Source organism: Pristiophorus japonicus, chromosome 15, assembly GCF_044704955.1.
Source record: "Pristiophorus japonicus isolate sPriJap1 chromosome 15, sPriJap1.hap1, whole genome shotgun sequence".
Classification (NCBI taxonomy): Eukaryota; Metazoa; Chordata; class Chondrichthyes; family Pristiophoridae; genus Pristiophorus; species Pristiophorus japonicus.
In genome coordinates, this window is record NC_091991.1 from 122,329,371 (window position 1) to 122,343,450 (window position 14,080).

Consider the following 14,080-nt stretch of genomic DNA (forward strand, 5'->3'; position numbering starts at 1 on the left):
TTCTAGGACTGAATGTATTTAGCTTGAGTTGAGGAACAGAGGGGGATCTGTTACATTGTTGGGAGTTTTTATATGGCTCCAAACAGTGAGAAGGAGATAGATGAGCAAATTTATGGGCTAATTTCGAAGCCATGTAACAAAGATAGAGAAGTAATGTTAGGAGACTTTAATGAACCTAACACAGACTGGGAAAAACATTGTGCTAAGAATAGGGAAGGCGAGGGATTTCTAATATGTGTACAGGAGAACTTTCTCAATCAATGAGCTAGATTTTAACACCCTAAAACTGGTGGGTTGGGGTCAGTTCATAGGCTAAAATTTTTACAAATCTCAAACCCGACCCCAACCCAACTCCAACTCATCCACTTCTGAGTTAAAGAGGGGCAGGACAAGGGATGGGCCGCCAACCGCTCTTCGGAGGCGGGTTGGCAATTTAAATATTTTAATGAGGCTGGCAGCGTCTGATTTAACCCATTATACAGGTTTAACCATGGCCTGCTGGCAATATTCCCTGTAATGTTATTTTTGGTGTATGGCCCCTTTAACTGGCTATGCAGCCCATTCAAATCTTCGTGCGTACGCGGTCTCTCCCCTGTAAAAACTGGTGAGCGGCCTCCAGACCGCTGCAAAGCCACGTATATTAACAGGAACGTTGCCTGCTGGGTTTCCCAGGCCTTGGGAAACGCGGCAGCCAGAGGGTGGCGAGGACAGCTTTGGGGAGAAGTGCCTTTACAGCATTCCTTGTGGGCCAGGAGTAGCAGGGGTGCTTCCCCTCAACCCTCCCCCCACCCCCCATCAGAACCTGCAATACAAGGATCCCCAGAATCCGAGACTGGTTGTCCCCCAATATCGGACACCCCATCCCCCCTGGCTCCGGAATCAGTCCCCGGAACAGACACCTTCCGAGGTTTGGGCTCAAACCCTCCCACTCCGGGGCCATGGATCATATCCGCCTGATCCTGCAGCTTGCTCTGGTGACAATCCCACCCGACTGCAAACCAAGCCCATCAATCAGGCTGACTTTCGGACGGGGAACCTGTTGTAACTCCACAGCAGGTGGGAAAACTCCTCCGGGTTTACCGTTCAAAGTTGCACCACCCACCTGCGCCCCGCCCCCGCCACGTAATTCGACCCTGTTAATATCAAGGCCATTAATATATCTCCAATCTCACAAGGAAGGAAGTAGTTTTGGATCTTGTTCTGGGAAATGAAATGAAGTAGGGAAAGTGGAATGCGATTACCTAATGAACAGGGACCACAACATAATTGGCTTAAAGTAATTATAGAAAGAGACCAGAAAATATCAAAGGTAAAACTACTCAACGAGGAAGAGCTAATTTCAGTAATTTAAGAAGGGACCCAGAACAGGCAGATTGGAAAAGGCAATTGCAGGGTAAAGCAGTATCGTGGCAATGGAGGGCATTCAGGGAAGAGATAGTTCAGGTGCAAACTAGGCATATTCCTTTCTATATAGGTGGAGCATACAAAGCTAATGCACTCTAGATGACAAAGGAAATGGAAAGTAAAAATAAAACAGAAATCGGAGGCGAATGACAATTGTCAGGAGCAAGATTCAGTTAATAACCAGGAAGATTATGAAAAGCACAAGAGGGAATTTCCAGAACCAGATCCAACACTGCTTCCTGCCTTGTTGGACGAGAGCTATCCTGATTGAGAAAGTTCTCCTGTGCACATATTAGAAATTCCTGTCCTTCCCTACCCTTTGAACTATCTTTTTCTATATTAGGGTAATTCAAATCTCCGAATGTTACTACTCTATTTTTGTTACATGCCTTTGAAATTTGCTGACAACTTGCTCATTTATCTCCTTCTCACTGTTTGGAGCACTGCAAAAAAATCCCAACAATGTAACAGATCCCCCTCTGTTCCTCAGTTTAAGCCAAATAGATTCAATCCTAGAATCATTAAGTACATCCTTTCTAATTAGAACTGTAACATCATCCTTATTCAATACTGCCATGCTCGCTCCTCTTTTTCCTTCTCGATCATTCCTGAATACTTGGTAATCAGGAATATTAAGAATTGATCTCTGGCCTTGTTTGAGCCATGCCTCTGTTAATGCAACCGCATCAAATCCCATGTAGCAATTTGTGCCTGAATCACAACATTCCTTCAGTGACTTCACTTCAAAAGTACTTCATTGGCTGTAAAGCGCTTTGGGACTTCCTGGTAGGATCTTTGTGTCGCTGTTCAATATATGTCCAATAAAATAAACACTGGTCCCTGATCCTCTCATTCCCCATCGCTTTATTCTCAGACCCGTTCATATTTCACATATCCTGTTAGGTTTCTTTGTATTCTTCCATAAAGCCACGTCTGAGACTTCTCTGGTCGAGACTGAAGATCTAAAGGGAAGAAAATCACCGAGATCTGAATATTACATGCTGCTCGAGACCATGCCAACAGGCCCATTCAGTGCGCCCGCTCCCCACGTACCCGTTTTCAGGTGCGATCATATTTCTAGGCCGCAGGCAATAAGGCAAGAGAACAAATGCAGCTTACTGATACAACAACAACAACAACTTGCATTTATATAGTGCCTTTAACATAGTGAAACGTCCCAAGGTGTTATGAGATTTAAAAATGTTGACACCGAGCCACGTAAGTTGATATTAGCACAGGTGGCCAAAAGATTGGTCAAAGAGATAGGTTTTAAGGAGCGTCTTGAAAGAGGAAAGAGAGGGAGAGAGGCGAAGAGGTTTAGACAGGGAGTTCCAGAGCTTGGGGCCGAGACAGCAGAAGGCACGGCCACAAATGGTTATGTGATTATAATCAGGGATGCTCAAAAGGGTAGAATTAGAGGAGCGCAGTCATCTCGGGGTGGGGGGTCGGGGTCGGGTGTGGGGTGCTGGGTTGTAGGGCTAGAGGAGATTACGGAGATAGGGAGAGCCGAGGCCATGGAGGGATTTTAAAATACGGATGAGAATTTTGAAATCAAGGCGTTGCTTAACCGAAAGCCAATGTAGGTCAGTGAGCACAGGGGTGATGGGTGAGCGGGACTTGGTGTGAGTTAGGACACTGGAAGCTGAGTGTTGGATGACCTCTAGTTTATGTTGGGTAGAACGTGGGAGGCCAGCCAGGACTGCGTTGGAATAGTCAAGTCCAGAGGTAACAAAGGCATGGATGAAGGTTTCAGCAGCGGATGAGCTGAGGCAGGGGCAGAGACGGGCGATGTTATGGAGATGGAAATAGGCAGCCTACCTTAAGTGGAACACATTACCCATTATGTCTAAGGTTGGGCTAGGAGGAGCTAATGTAACAGAAGACTTGACTATTGCAAGCCACAACTACATGATAAGTGTGTTCCATACTGCATGAGATGAGCCTTCAGATTCTGGAGCAACTTATTTTGAATGATTGTTTGATGTCAGAGTAAGGAAGAGGCTCTAGCACTAATTGTTCCAAGTTTTGGTTTTGGAGAAGAACTAGTTATTCAGAATAACATCCTATTTCAGGAAAAATGAGCAATGACCTTATAAATATCTGTCCATTCATTTCACAATGGAAGAGTAAATTCCTTCAGAAGTATGGCCAAAATAATGCAAATTATATTGACACATTTGGTTTCCTGAACAGTAGAAACAAAACAGCAGCTATCTCATGAAACAGCTGAATGACCTGGATTAAACGATAGAATTGATTAGTTTGCCTCTGATTGTAATGACTGGTTAAATTGATGAAAATTGGCTATTTGGACAACAATAGAAAAACTGTTATGCGGAAACCTCATCTTAGGAGGGCTAAGATGGTAGCCCTAAGTGGGCTAAGAGGAGCAGAATTATTCCCCCCAGGCCCCTCAAGGAAGCCTTTAACCTCCCCCAGCCCTGATCTCCAGCCTCCCCCAACCCATACCCCCCAGCCTTCCCGATTGCAGGTCTCTCCCAAACCTCCCGATTACTGACCTCGCTCCCACCCATCCTGATTGCCAACTGGAGCTCCCATTTTTTTAAAAAGAGGCACAGAGATAATCCAGGTAATAGCAGGCCAGTTAGATTCTATAGTGGAGAAAACTTTAGAATTTTTAAATAAGAATGAAATGAACACATATCGAGATAAAGAGAAAATAATGTCCCAGAATTTGCGGTAGTAATGACGCCAAAACTGTCAGCATTCGCCGTCATTACTCCTTTGAAACTGACAGCAACTTCTGTAGTCTGCACATGCGTAAATAAACGCGAAAATGCAGAAGTTGCTATCAGTGATTCCACGCTTCTCCACAGGCTGCGCTGTTGAGCTCCCCCGAGCTGGCAATCAATTCAAATCACTAAGTGACAAAATCTTCCCCTTTTATGCTGGAATTTCATTGTTAAAACCCCCCGAAAAAGTTAAACCTTGTTGAAAGAGGTGTAACTGGGTTTTTAACTGCGTACTGACAGCTGAACAACCGTTCTGACCCTGAAAAATGAATTTTATTTGTGGAATGTCAAATTTTTCCAATACGATAAAATTCAGTGCTTTTTAACGTAATAATTTTGTTTTTAAAGTTTGTTTATGATATTTCAACTTTTACCTTAATTCCACGTGTATGTCACAATCTTTATTTTGCTCTCAGTAAAATGGTTAATCAAGAGAAGGAAAATCAGTGCATTTTACTTCCTGGTTTGCTGTCTGTGAGAATTCTTCAATATGATTGGCTGGTCGCTGGAGATCCCCTTGACTTGGCTCCAGACTTAAATTAACGTCGGGAGAGGTGAAATTCACGTCACAGAGATTGCTAGATCTTTGCGGGTAGCTTTCTTTGAGGTTAGCGGCAAGCTCTGCTGAGCGTAATTTCTGGGCCATTGAGAATTAGCCAGCACAGGGCAATCATGCTGGACAAACCTTTGAAGAGGTAACTGACATAATCGATGGGGGAAATATGTTGGATGTAGTTTAAATGGACTTTAAGAAAGTCTTAGGCAAGGCACCACATGGCGATTTCTAGAGAAGATTAAGGGGTATGGAATTAGCGGAAGGGACAACAAACTGGATTAAAAATTGGTTAGAAGGGAGAAAACAGAGACGAGGGGGAGAAGTTCATTATAGCCCAGGAATGGGAGATAACTTTAGAAAGATTTGAGATTTAGCAGCAGGCGCTAATGAATCACGCTGCACGCAAAAAATGATTGGAGCGTTAAATCAAGCGCTAATGGCCTAGCTCAGTGGCATCACACGCAAAGCACTGGGCATTATCGGTTGCAGGCCAATCGCAAGTCATCAGACCACAGGCTTTTCCAGTTCTTAAAGGGGAGGTTCATTAATGTTGCAGAACCTCATTCTATTTTAACACTTTGATATGTTGTGAGAATAAAAATGTCACTAATTCTTAGTAGCCACAACTCTCCGGAGACTAATCAACCTTTAAATGACTAAATTCAACTGTTGCACAATGTCAAACTGACAAGGAAGCAGTGAAACATGACTAACCAGACAGCTGCGACTCATTACTCATGATCCCTTTAAGTAGTGCCCCTGGAGTCGGCATCCACCTGCATGATGCCTCCTCTCCCTGTCGCTGTCGGGGCAAGGCCATAAGACAGGGGGCGACAATGAATTTTGCAGATCGGGCGCCCAGTGAGCGTTGCACTCATGGTATGCGTCGCTGGATTCACCTCGCCACAGTGCTACTGCCTCAGCGCCCCATTTACGCCCCTGCTAGGCGCTAACTATAGGCACTAAGGTACTGAAGATTTCCCCTTTGGAGATAAGAGCTGTTTCTCAGATTGGTCCCACAGGGATAGTTCTGGGGCTACTTCTGTTCACTGTGTGTATCATTAATTTGGATATAGGCTAATAGGAAGTGGTATCAGAATTTGCATTTGATACCAAAATATGGGGGCGGTAACTTTTGCGACGTTGGATATTCTGCGCCTGGCGCAGAAGTCCCGCCCTGGAATTGAAATTGGGCATATTGCCCCTGACAGGAGGTCCAGCACAATGTTGCTCCACTTCCTCTCATGGCGGGATCAGGGGCGCTACCAGAGCGAACGTTAGAGCGCCTTTCCACGTAGCGCTGACGCGTTCCACGGGCCCTCTCCTTCTGTTAAAGGGGAAGGATGCTGCAAGCTCTGCAGACCTTTTGATGGGCCTCCACTCGGCCACTAGGGATGCGGGACGCCGTGTCTGCGGCCCAGCCATGAAACGGAATGCACGATGGCGGCACGGCCCCTGCGAAATCGGAAGAGAAAGGGCCGACTGGTAAGTTGGCGAAAAATAAAAGGCTGCGCAGCGGCGGGCACCTGCCCATTAAATTTCGCCCCATGATTGGTGTGCGGCCCGGTTCGCGACCCACAAGGCTGGCGTGGACAACGCCCGTGGTGGCCTCATGGGGCGCTGCCCAATTTTTGCCGCGGGGTGAATGCAGGCTGCCGCAGGGCGAAAATGGGTCTCCGCGCAGGGCGATGTCATCATCGCTGGAGGCGCAGCGGCCCGGGGCACGACTGCTTTCACGTCTCCACTAACTTCCACGCGAGTTCACGGGAGCCGGGAGCCCCTCGAAATGAGGATGACTTCCTTCCACGCCAAAAAGGGATGAGTTCACGGATGTTTCAATGAAGGACCTGTTGGTCCAGGTCCCGAACTACATCCTGAAGGGTGGAAGATGCCTGTGCGTGGATTTTTTTAACGTGTGGTGGCCGTTGCACACCAGCCACCACACGGGCTTGACAGACCTAGGTCTTGTTTCAGTAGCAAGGATTAACCAGGACAACTGGAGACCAGCTCTGCTGCATGGACCTAGTGCGCTAACTGGAGACGCACAATGGGGGAATTTCGCCCCTATAGTTAATACTTTTAGAAGGCCAAAGGAAAGTACATATTGATATTAATAAGATGGGAGAATGGACTAAAAAGTGTAAGATTGAATTCAATGTTAGTATGTTTGAGGTGATGCACTTTGTTAAGAACATCAGTGGTAATTATACTCTGAGTGCTGTGGAAGAACAGAGGGACTTGGGGGTATAGGTTCACAGGGTACTATGGCAGTAGCTCAGGTTTATAAGGCTGGATAAAAAGTTATTGTATGTTTTATCACAAGGAGCAAAGAATATAAAAGCCAAGAACCTACATATAACATTAATGAGACCTCAGTCAGAATTATGTGTGCAATATTGGGCTCCACACTATAGGAAGGGTATTGAGGCTTGAGAGAGGATACAGTGCAGATTCACGAGGATAGTGCCTGGTGTGAAGAAATATAAATACAGTTATACCTCACCAGTCCCGCACCCCTTGGGACCTGACCAGTGCCAGACCAGAGAATTTTCCAGACCAAGGGAGATCACACTGACCCGAGACGTTGTCAGCAGCGTTGTCAGCAGCAGACTTACCAGGTACTGTTGACAACGCTGCTGACAACGACTCAGCCGCGTTCTGCACATGCGCTGCGCAGCATTTCTCAGGCCCAGCTTCGGCGCCTCAGTTAGCCACTATGCTCCTCGCTCCCTTTCCGTGCCGACCCGACCAAGGAGGGAACACCGGAGGCAGTGGGGAGAAGAGGAGTAGCCAGCCCCAGGACACAGCGCGGGTCGCGACCCCCCGCCAGGGATGTTGCCGGACCACAGAGTCCTGGACCGGAGAGGTACAACCTGTATGAAGAAAGAGTGGGTCTTTTGTTGTTAGATTATGGGGCAATATAAGGTAAGTGTTTAAAATTATGAAAATACATTTTTTTCACTAATTGAAGGGTCCAGAATGAAAGAGATTTAGAACAGAGGGCAGGAGAAACTTCTGCACACTGAGTTTTGAGGCTGGCTGTGGAATTCACATCCAGGGTTAGAAGTTGAGACAGAAACGATGTCAATATTCCAGATTAGGTTGGATAGGTAGATGACGGAAAAGGCCTTAAAGGGATATGGGAACTGGATAGGTAAATGTGATTAGTCTTTGCTCATATAGAGGGTAAAGGCCGAAATGGATTGATTGGGCCAAATGACTTGTTCCATGTTGTAACTTCAATGTATGTATTTCTATGACTGTTGAAGCAACAGCTCACCTGAAGCATTTTGTTATCTCATGGTTTACTGTCAGCTGTGGCTCAGTGGGTAGCATACTTGCTTATGAGTCAGAAGGTTGTGGGTTCAAGTCCCACTCCAGGCACTTGCACACATGGAAAAAAAACTATACTGACATTTCAGTGCAATGCTGAGGGAGTGCTGCACTGTTGGAGGTGCCATCTTTCAGATAAGACATTAAACCGAGGCCCCGTCTGCCCTTTCAGGTGGATGTAAAAGATCCCGTGGCATTATTTCGAAGAAGAGCAGGGGAGTTATTCTGGTGTCCTGACCCAATATTTCTCCCTCAATCAACATAACAAAAAAAAAGATTATCTAGTCATTATTATATTGCTGTTTGTGGGAGTTTGCTGTGCGCAAATTGGCTGCTACGTTTCCCACATTACAAGAGTGATTACACTCAAAAAGTACTTCATTGGCTGTGAAGTGCTTTGAGATGCTGGTGGTGGTGAAAGATGCTATATAAATGCAAATCTTTTTTTATTTATTTTGTGCCAAAACTGTATAGGATATTTCAGTAGAAATTTGTAATCAATGTTAAGTGCAGGGTTATAGGGCGCAATTTTCCCTAATGTCGTTTTTTGATGTACTTGAAGAGTTACACCCGTTTTTTTGGCCCCAACTACCTCAAAAAAAAAAATCATCCAACTTTCCCCGTTTGAATTGTTGATTTTGGCGCCGCCTAGCCTGTCCTTTAGCTTTGGGGGTGGAACCTAAGATCTGCGCCAAAAAGATCGGGTTGCCAGGGTAACGAGGGAGACACTGCGGGCTGAGGCTGGAAAGTGAAACGTACAACACAGTCTGGCCAGCTCACAGCAACCTACACAAGCACCTAGCACATTGCAGCAGCTTATCAGCATGAAATTATTGAGGAGTTTATGCTAAAAGTCTATCCTCCCCCTATCCCGCCCCCCTCTCGGTGTCGGTGCCACTCCTAACCCTGGCAGAAAGGCCTCCTCCCCCTCTCCCCTCTCCCCTCTCTCCTATTCTCTTTCCTCTCCCCACCTCTCTCCCTCTCTGCCGCTGCTGTCCCGGCCATGGAACTGGACCTTCTGTGCTGATTCTCTGACCTGTGCCGATTTTGTTAACTGCCCAGAAGGTTTTTCCAGAGTGGTCACATACGCCGTCTTAAGAAAAATTGGAGTAAATCGGAGCTGGCCAAACTTGTTTAAATGGGCAGAATTGGCGCGGGTAGCAGGTTATGCCCCCAATGAGGTAAGAAAATCGTAGCCAAACAAAATCCTAACCAAGTGAATTACGCTAGCACAGATACTTTGGGGAAACTTGGAGATTTTAATTTACTCCAAAAAAACGGTACACGCCAAAAAAACGACGCAGTTAATTGGGGAAAGTTGAGCCCAAGATATACTCATGCTGCGCTTTTGAAAGATATTTCCAAATTTAAAAAGAGGATGGAAGTAGCAGCATGAATTACACAGTTGGCTTAGAAATAGATTCCTACAACATCATTATTTAGTGTATAAGTTCAGCACACTTGTGTACAACACTGGGCATTGTGAGAGCTAGGGTTTGCTGCCTGCTCTAGCAGCAGCTTGTGTAAATTAAACTGTTCCTGTCTTCAAATAAAATATCTGACTGTGAAGATTTAAAGAACCAAAAAGATGTAAACACTTTAGCAGCGATTTTAACCCTACGCACCCAGCTGGTGTGAAGTTAAAGTTGGCGAGTGACGTAGCTGCCAATATCACGGGTCGATCGTGCCATGTTCAGATTCAATCTGTCCTACGAGCAGGTGGTAAGGATGCTCGGCTGAAGCTGGCAGGCTCCTTTTTTAAATATTTAGATCGGGGTCTGATGACCTCATCTGGCCCCGGTTGCAATTTTTAACTTTGACCTGAGTGGGGAAGCCGGTGGGGGAAGAGGATCTGGGACCAGAAGTGGCCATTTACGTTAAATTCTTTTACTCACCTTGTAGGGCCAGCAGAAGACCCTCCCAAAACTCCCTTTTCTTGCCGATAAGCCCCACTGACCTCACCAGCCGGCAGCGCCTTGCCCCCCGCAAACTTTGACCTCTGCCCACGGGCCAGCTGCCGCTCCCCAGCCACTTTGAGCGGGCAGCTGATGGGCGGAATTCAAATAAGCCCTGGGAGTTAAAATCACTCGGGGCTCATGCTACCAAGGTGAGGGGAAGGTGGGAGGATTGATGGTACGCGTCAGAATCCACTCCGGGTTAAAATCAGGGCTTTTTTCTTTAAAGTCACTGTGCTCTCATTGCCTGGTACAGAAACCGTTACAAAGTCACCATACTGTCAGCAGCTAGCACTGGACCATCCCATATGATGAAATATCTCAGTACCCATTGAAGGCATTGCACCTGCACTGTACCAAGATATATTTGCTGCCAGCAGAATTGTAAACCTTTCACTCGATGTTAATGATCAGCCATAATGTCTGTTTATTGAACTGGTTTTAATACAGTCGAAGTAGATTGATATCAGAATACCTTGACATGTGATGGTCTTTGTTAAGGTGGTTGGACAACACGTATACTGTGCATGTGTCAGCATGGCTCAGTTGGTACCATTTTACCTTCTGGGTTAGAACATTCTGGGCTTTTTTATATTCGTGTGTGTAATGTATTTGCTTCATGGGTTCTTTGCTTAAGAATTTATAGCAACACATTGCTATTAAAAACTATTTGGTTTATTGGCAAAGGTTTAACAACCACTCTACAAGCCTGTGAGCATACTCACAGGAGCACACTTTACAGTGTGGATGTGGGTGTCGCTGGCAAGGCCGGCATTTATTGCCCATCCCTAATTGCCCTTGAGAAGGTGGTGGTGAGCCGCCTTCTTGAACCGCTGCAGTCCTTGTGGTGAAGGTGCTCCCACAGTGCTGTTAGGGAGGGAGTTTGACCCAGTGACAATGAAAGAACGCCGATATATTTCCACGTCAGGATGGTGTGTAACTTGGGAGGGGAACGTGCAGGTGATGGTGTTCCCATGCGCCTGCTACCCTTGTCCTTCTAGGTGGCCGAGGTGGCGGGTGTGGGAGGTGCTGCTGATGCAGCAGTGAGGGATGTGTATTGGAAATGCAATTCTTCAAACAAAATATTAAACTGAGGTCCTGTCTGCGTTTTCTTGTACATCAGGTGGATGTTAAAGCTCCTACAGCACTATTATAAGAAGATTAGCATGTTCTCCTAATGACCTACTAACATATCTGACTCAACTAATACCACAAAAATAAAACAAATTAATCAGGTTATCATCTCATTGCTGTTTGTGGGATGTTGCTGGCACAGAAAAGGCGGCACATTTGCCAGATTTGCAAGTTTAAGGACTGGACTTGAAACCTGTGAGAATTTAATTCAGCTTTCAAATCAAAACACAACCTTTGTAAAGAATAACTTTAATGCTGAAGCTTAATCTGCTTTATTGTGTGTTCCCCTCTTGTAGCAGACAGATGATGCAGCACAGACTGACGGACCACAGCAAACACAGTCTACCGAAAACACAGATAACAAAACGCAGCCCAAACGGCTGCATGTCTCCAATATTCCGTTCAGATTCCGAGATCCAGACCTCAGGCAAATGTTTGGCGTAAGTACAGTGATTTGATGAACTAAGTAGGAAGTAATATACTAAATGCTGCAATCAAATGATCAAATTATAGTCAAACCTGTCTTAAAGATTGTCTGTAAAAAGAGGCCACTTATATAATGACTATCTAATGTCAGGCAGAACCGACATAATGTTAATAATTCAAACAGAGACTACCTGTCTGGAAAAATGAAGTCAGTCCCAAAAATGGTCATTACAGATTGGTTTGGCCATCTCATTTTTTTAATTGTAAATTGTCGCCATACTAACCATTAAGAAGGCAGCTATGGCATCTAGTTGAATGATTAGTTACAGTGCAACCTGTCAAAATTGCTTAGATTACATTATTTTACCCTTCCTTTTTAGATTTAGCTATTGGGTTAAAGGGAGGTATCTGCAGGACTCAATTTTTGTAGGTGTTTTACTTCCTGTTAAAGTCTATTTTCGAGACATTCATCTACATATCTTACTTTAACTAATAGCCAGTGCCAGTCCAGCTGAGCATCCAATCCCGAGACAGAGCTGACATTCAGTAATGGGTTGGAAGCATTTTGTCTCCACGCATCATTAGTGTCTCTCAGTTGTGGGTTCCCTCGGTTCAAGCCAGAATGTTCTGAATAATCCAGGACACCAGAGATTTCTGTCAGCAAACAGATGTGCCCTTTCAATAGTCATTTAGCTAAGAGTCATGGTTGCACAGCCAGTAACACATGGGCATTGACTACTGTTCCAAAAAGTATTGGGCCCAATTTCCCCCCAGTGGCCATGGGCGCCAGCACAGACTAAGTTTTAAAAGGTTACAGGGTAATAATAAAGTCAGATTGTTTGAGGTGGTTGGGTTAATTATTTCTGTGCATTATAGAAAAAATAGATGCCAGTTATAGGGAAACAATATTAGGAACTTCAGAAATAAGGTAGAAAATGCAAAGCAATCATCATTTGAAAATTAAATTGCCAAGATGAAAATGTACAGTCATTTATAAAAAAGATTCTCAATGACACACCACTTTGGAAGATTAATCTTCTGAGTTAGATTCCCAATCTTTCTGTGACCCTCTTGCTCCTAGGCTGGTATAATCCATCTCCACTTCTTAATATCCTGACAAAGTGTGTTTCTCTTACTCCCTACCCATCAACTGATGCTTTTGGTTTGGTAAGGATAAGAATGAAGAGAGAGTTGACTAATTTCATGATAAGGTCAGAGTGCGCTCTGTACAACATAAGAGAGATGCGACTGAGCTGTGAGTCCTCTACAAGATCATAAACAGAGCAGAGGTCTTGATAATGCTTAAGCTATGTTGATGTCAGGAGCACTTAGCTTTCTGCTTATACAGAATACCACCAGCAAATCTTCACATCCTTCTCCTGTCTCCGGAACACTTTTCTAGACAATCAGCATCTGGAATTCTATCATTAGGCCTTGGAAAATCTATGCCTTATAATCTGTTATCCCAGCATAATATTTGCAATTCTTAAACATAAGAAATAGGAGCAGGAGTAGGCCTTTGAGCCTGCTCCACTATTCAATAAGATCATGGCTGATCTTTTACCTCAACTCCACCTTCCTGCACTATCCCCAAATCCATTGGTTCCCTTCGCATCAAAGTCTTTCTTTGCTCTAAACAGACACCAGGCATTTGTGAGAGATCTCTTCCCATTATATTTCATACTAGCTTCACTCTGTTATGACACACACATAAGGAAGGAAGGAAACCAATTTTAAATGGTTTGAAAGTAACTTTTTAAGACTCACCCACTAAATTTACTTTGAATTGATTTTGGTTTACCAATCTTGACTTTTGTTGGGATTCATAGCTGAATCTGACAATATTATTACCTATGTCCACACAATGCAGCCTGCAGCAGGGGTACTGGGTAGCAATCAAGCGAGATCTATGGCTGATGTTCTTCTCCTTGTGGATAATTGTAGTGCCCCAACTTGTGTCGCAGCCAAGATCAGGGTAGATATTTTTCCCTGTTTCATGCTGCACAGCAGACTGGCTGTTAGATTTGTGAGTGTTTTGTCTTCCTTTCTCTCACCAGAAGATTGTGGATGTGCGTGTTACCCAGCATGTATTGGGAATTGGGTAGATAGGTGGCAAATAAATTTCAATGTGGAGAAATTCAAAGTACTTCACATGGGGACAAAAAAAATCCAGGAAATTTACTATTACTTAAATTGAAAGAAAATAATGTGCATGGAAAATGAAAGAGATCTGAGGGTTCTGGATGACAATAAATTGGAATTATTGCAACAAAACAAATCAGATATTGGATTGTAACGAAAGGTCAATATTGAGCCAAAATAGTGAGGTAATAGTTCCACTTTACTTATCATAGTTGCAACCGCACTGAGAATATCATGTACAGTTCTGGTTACCACAGTACAAGAAGGATATTGCAGCTATTAAAATTACACAGAACAACCAGAATGATTGAGTGGATGGGGATATTGGATTATGAGGAATGATTGTGTAAATTAAGGATGATCACACTGGAAAAGAG

At 44.5% G+C, this 14,080-nt stretch overlaps 1 protein-coding gene across 4 annotated transcripts in view; it reads left to right on the plus strand.

Moving 5' to 3' along the window:
* The window catches only part of rbfox1 (RNA binding fox-1 homolog 1), a 615,123-nt gene that overhangs the window by 413,994 nt on the left and 187,049 nt on the right, over window positions 1-14,080 (plus strand). For 3 of the 4 annotated variants that reach the window (XM_070856700.1, XM_070856701.1, XM_070856702.1), the window contains one exon: window positions 11,432-11,575. In XM_070856700.1, the coding sequence (XP_070712801.1) occupies window positions 11,432-11,575 (144 nt within the window). The remainder of the gene's footprint in view (window positions 1-11,431; window positions 11,576-14,080) is intronic. The other variant, XM_070856703.1, reaches the window with a different exon arrangement.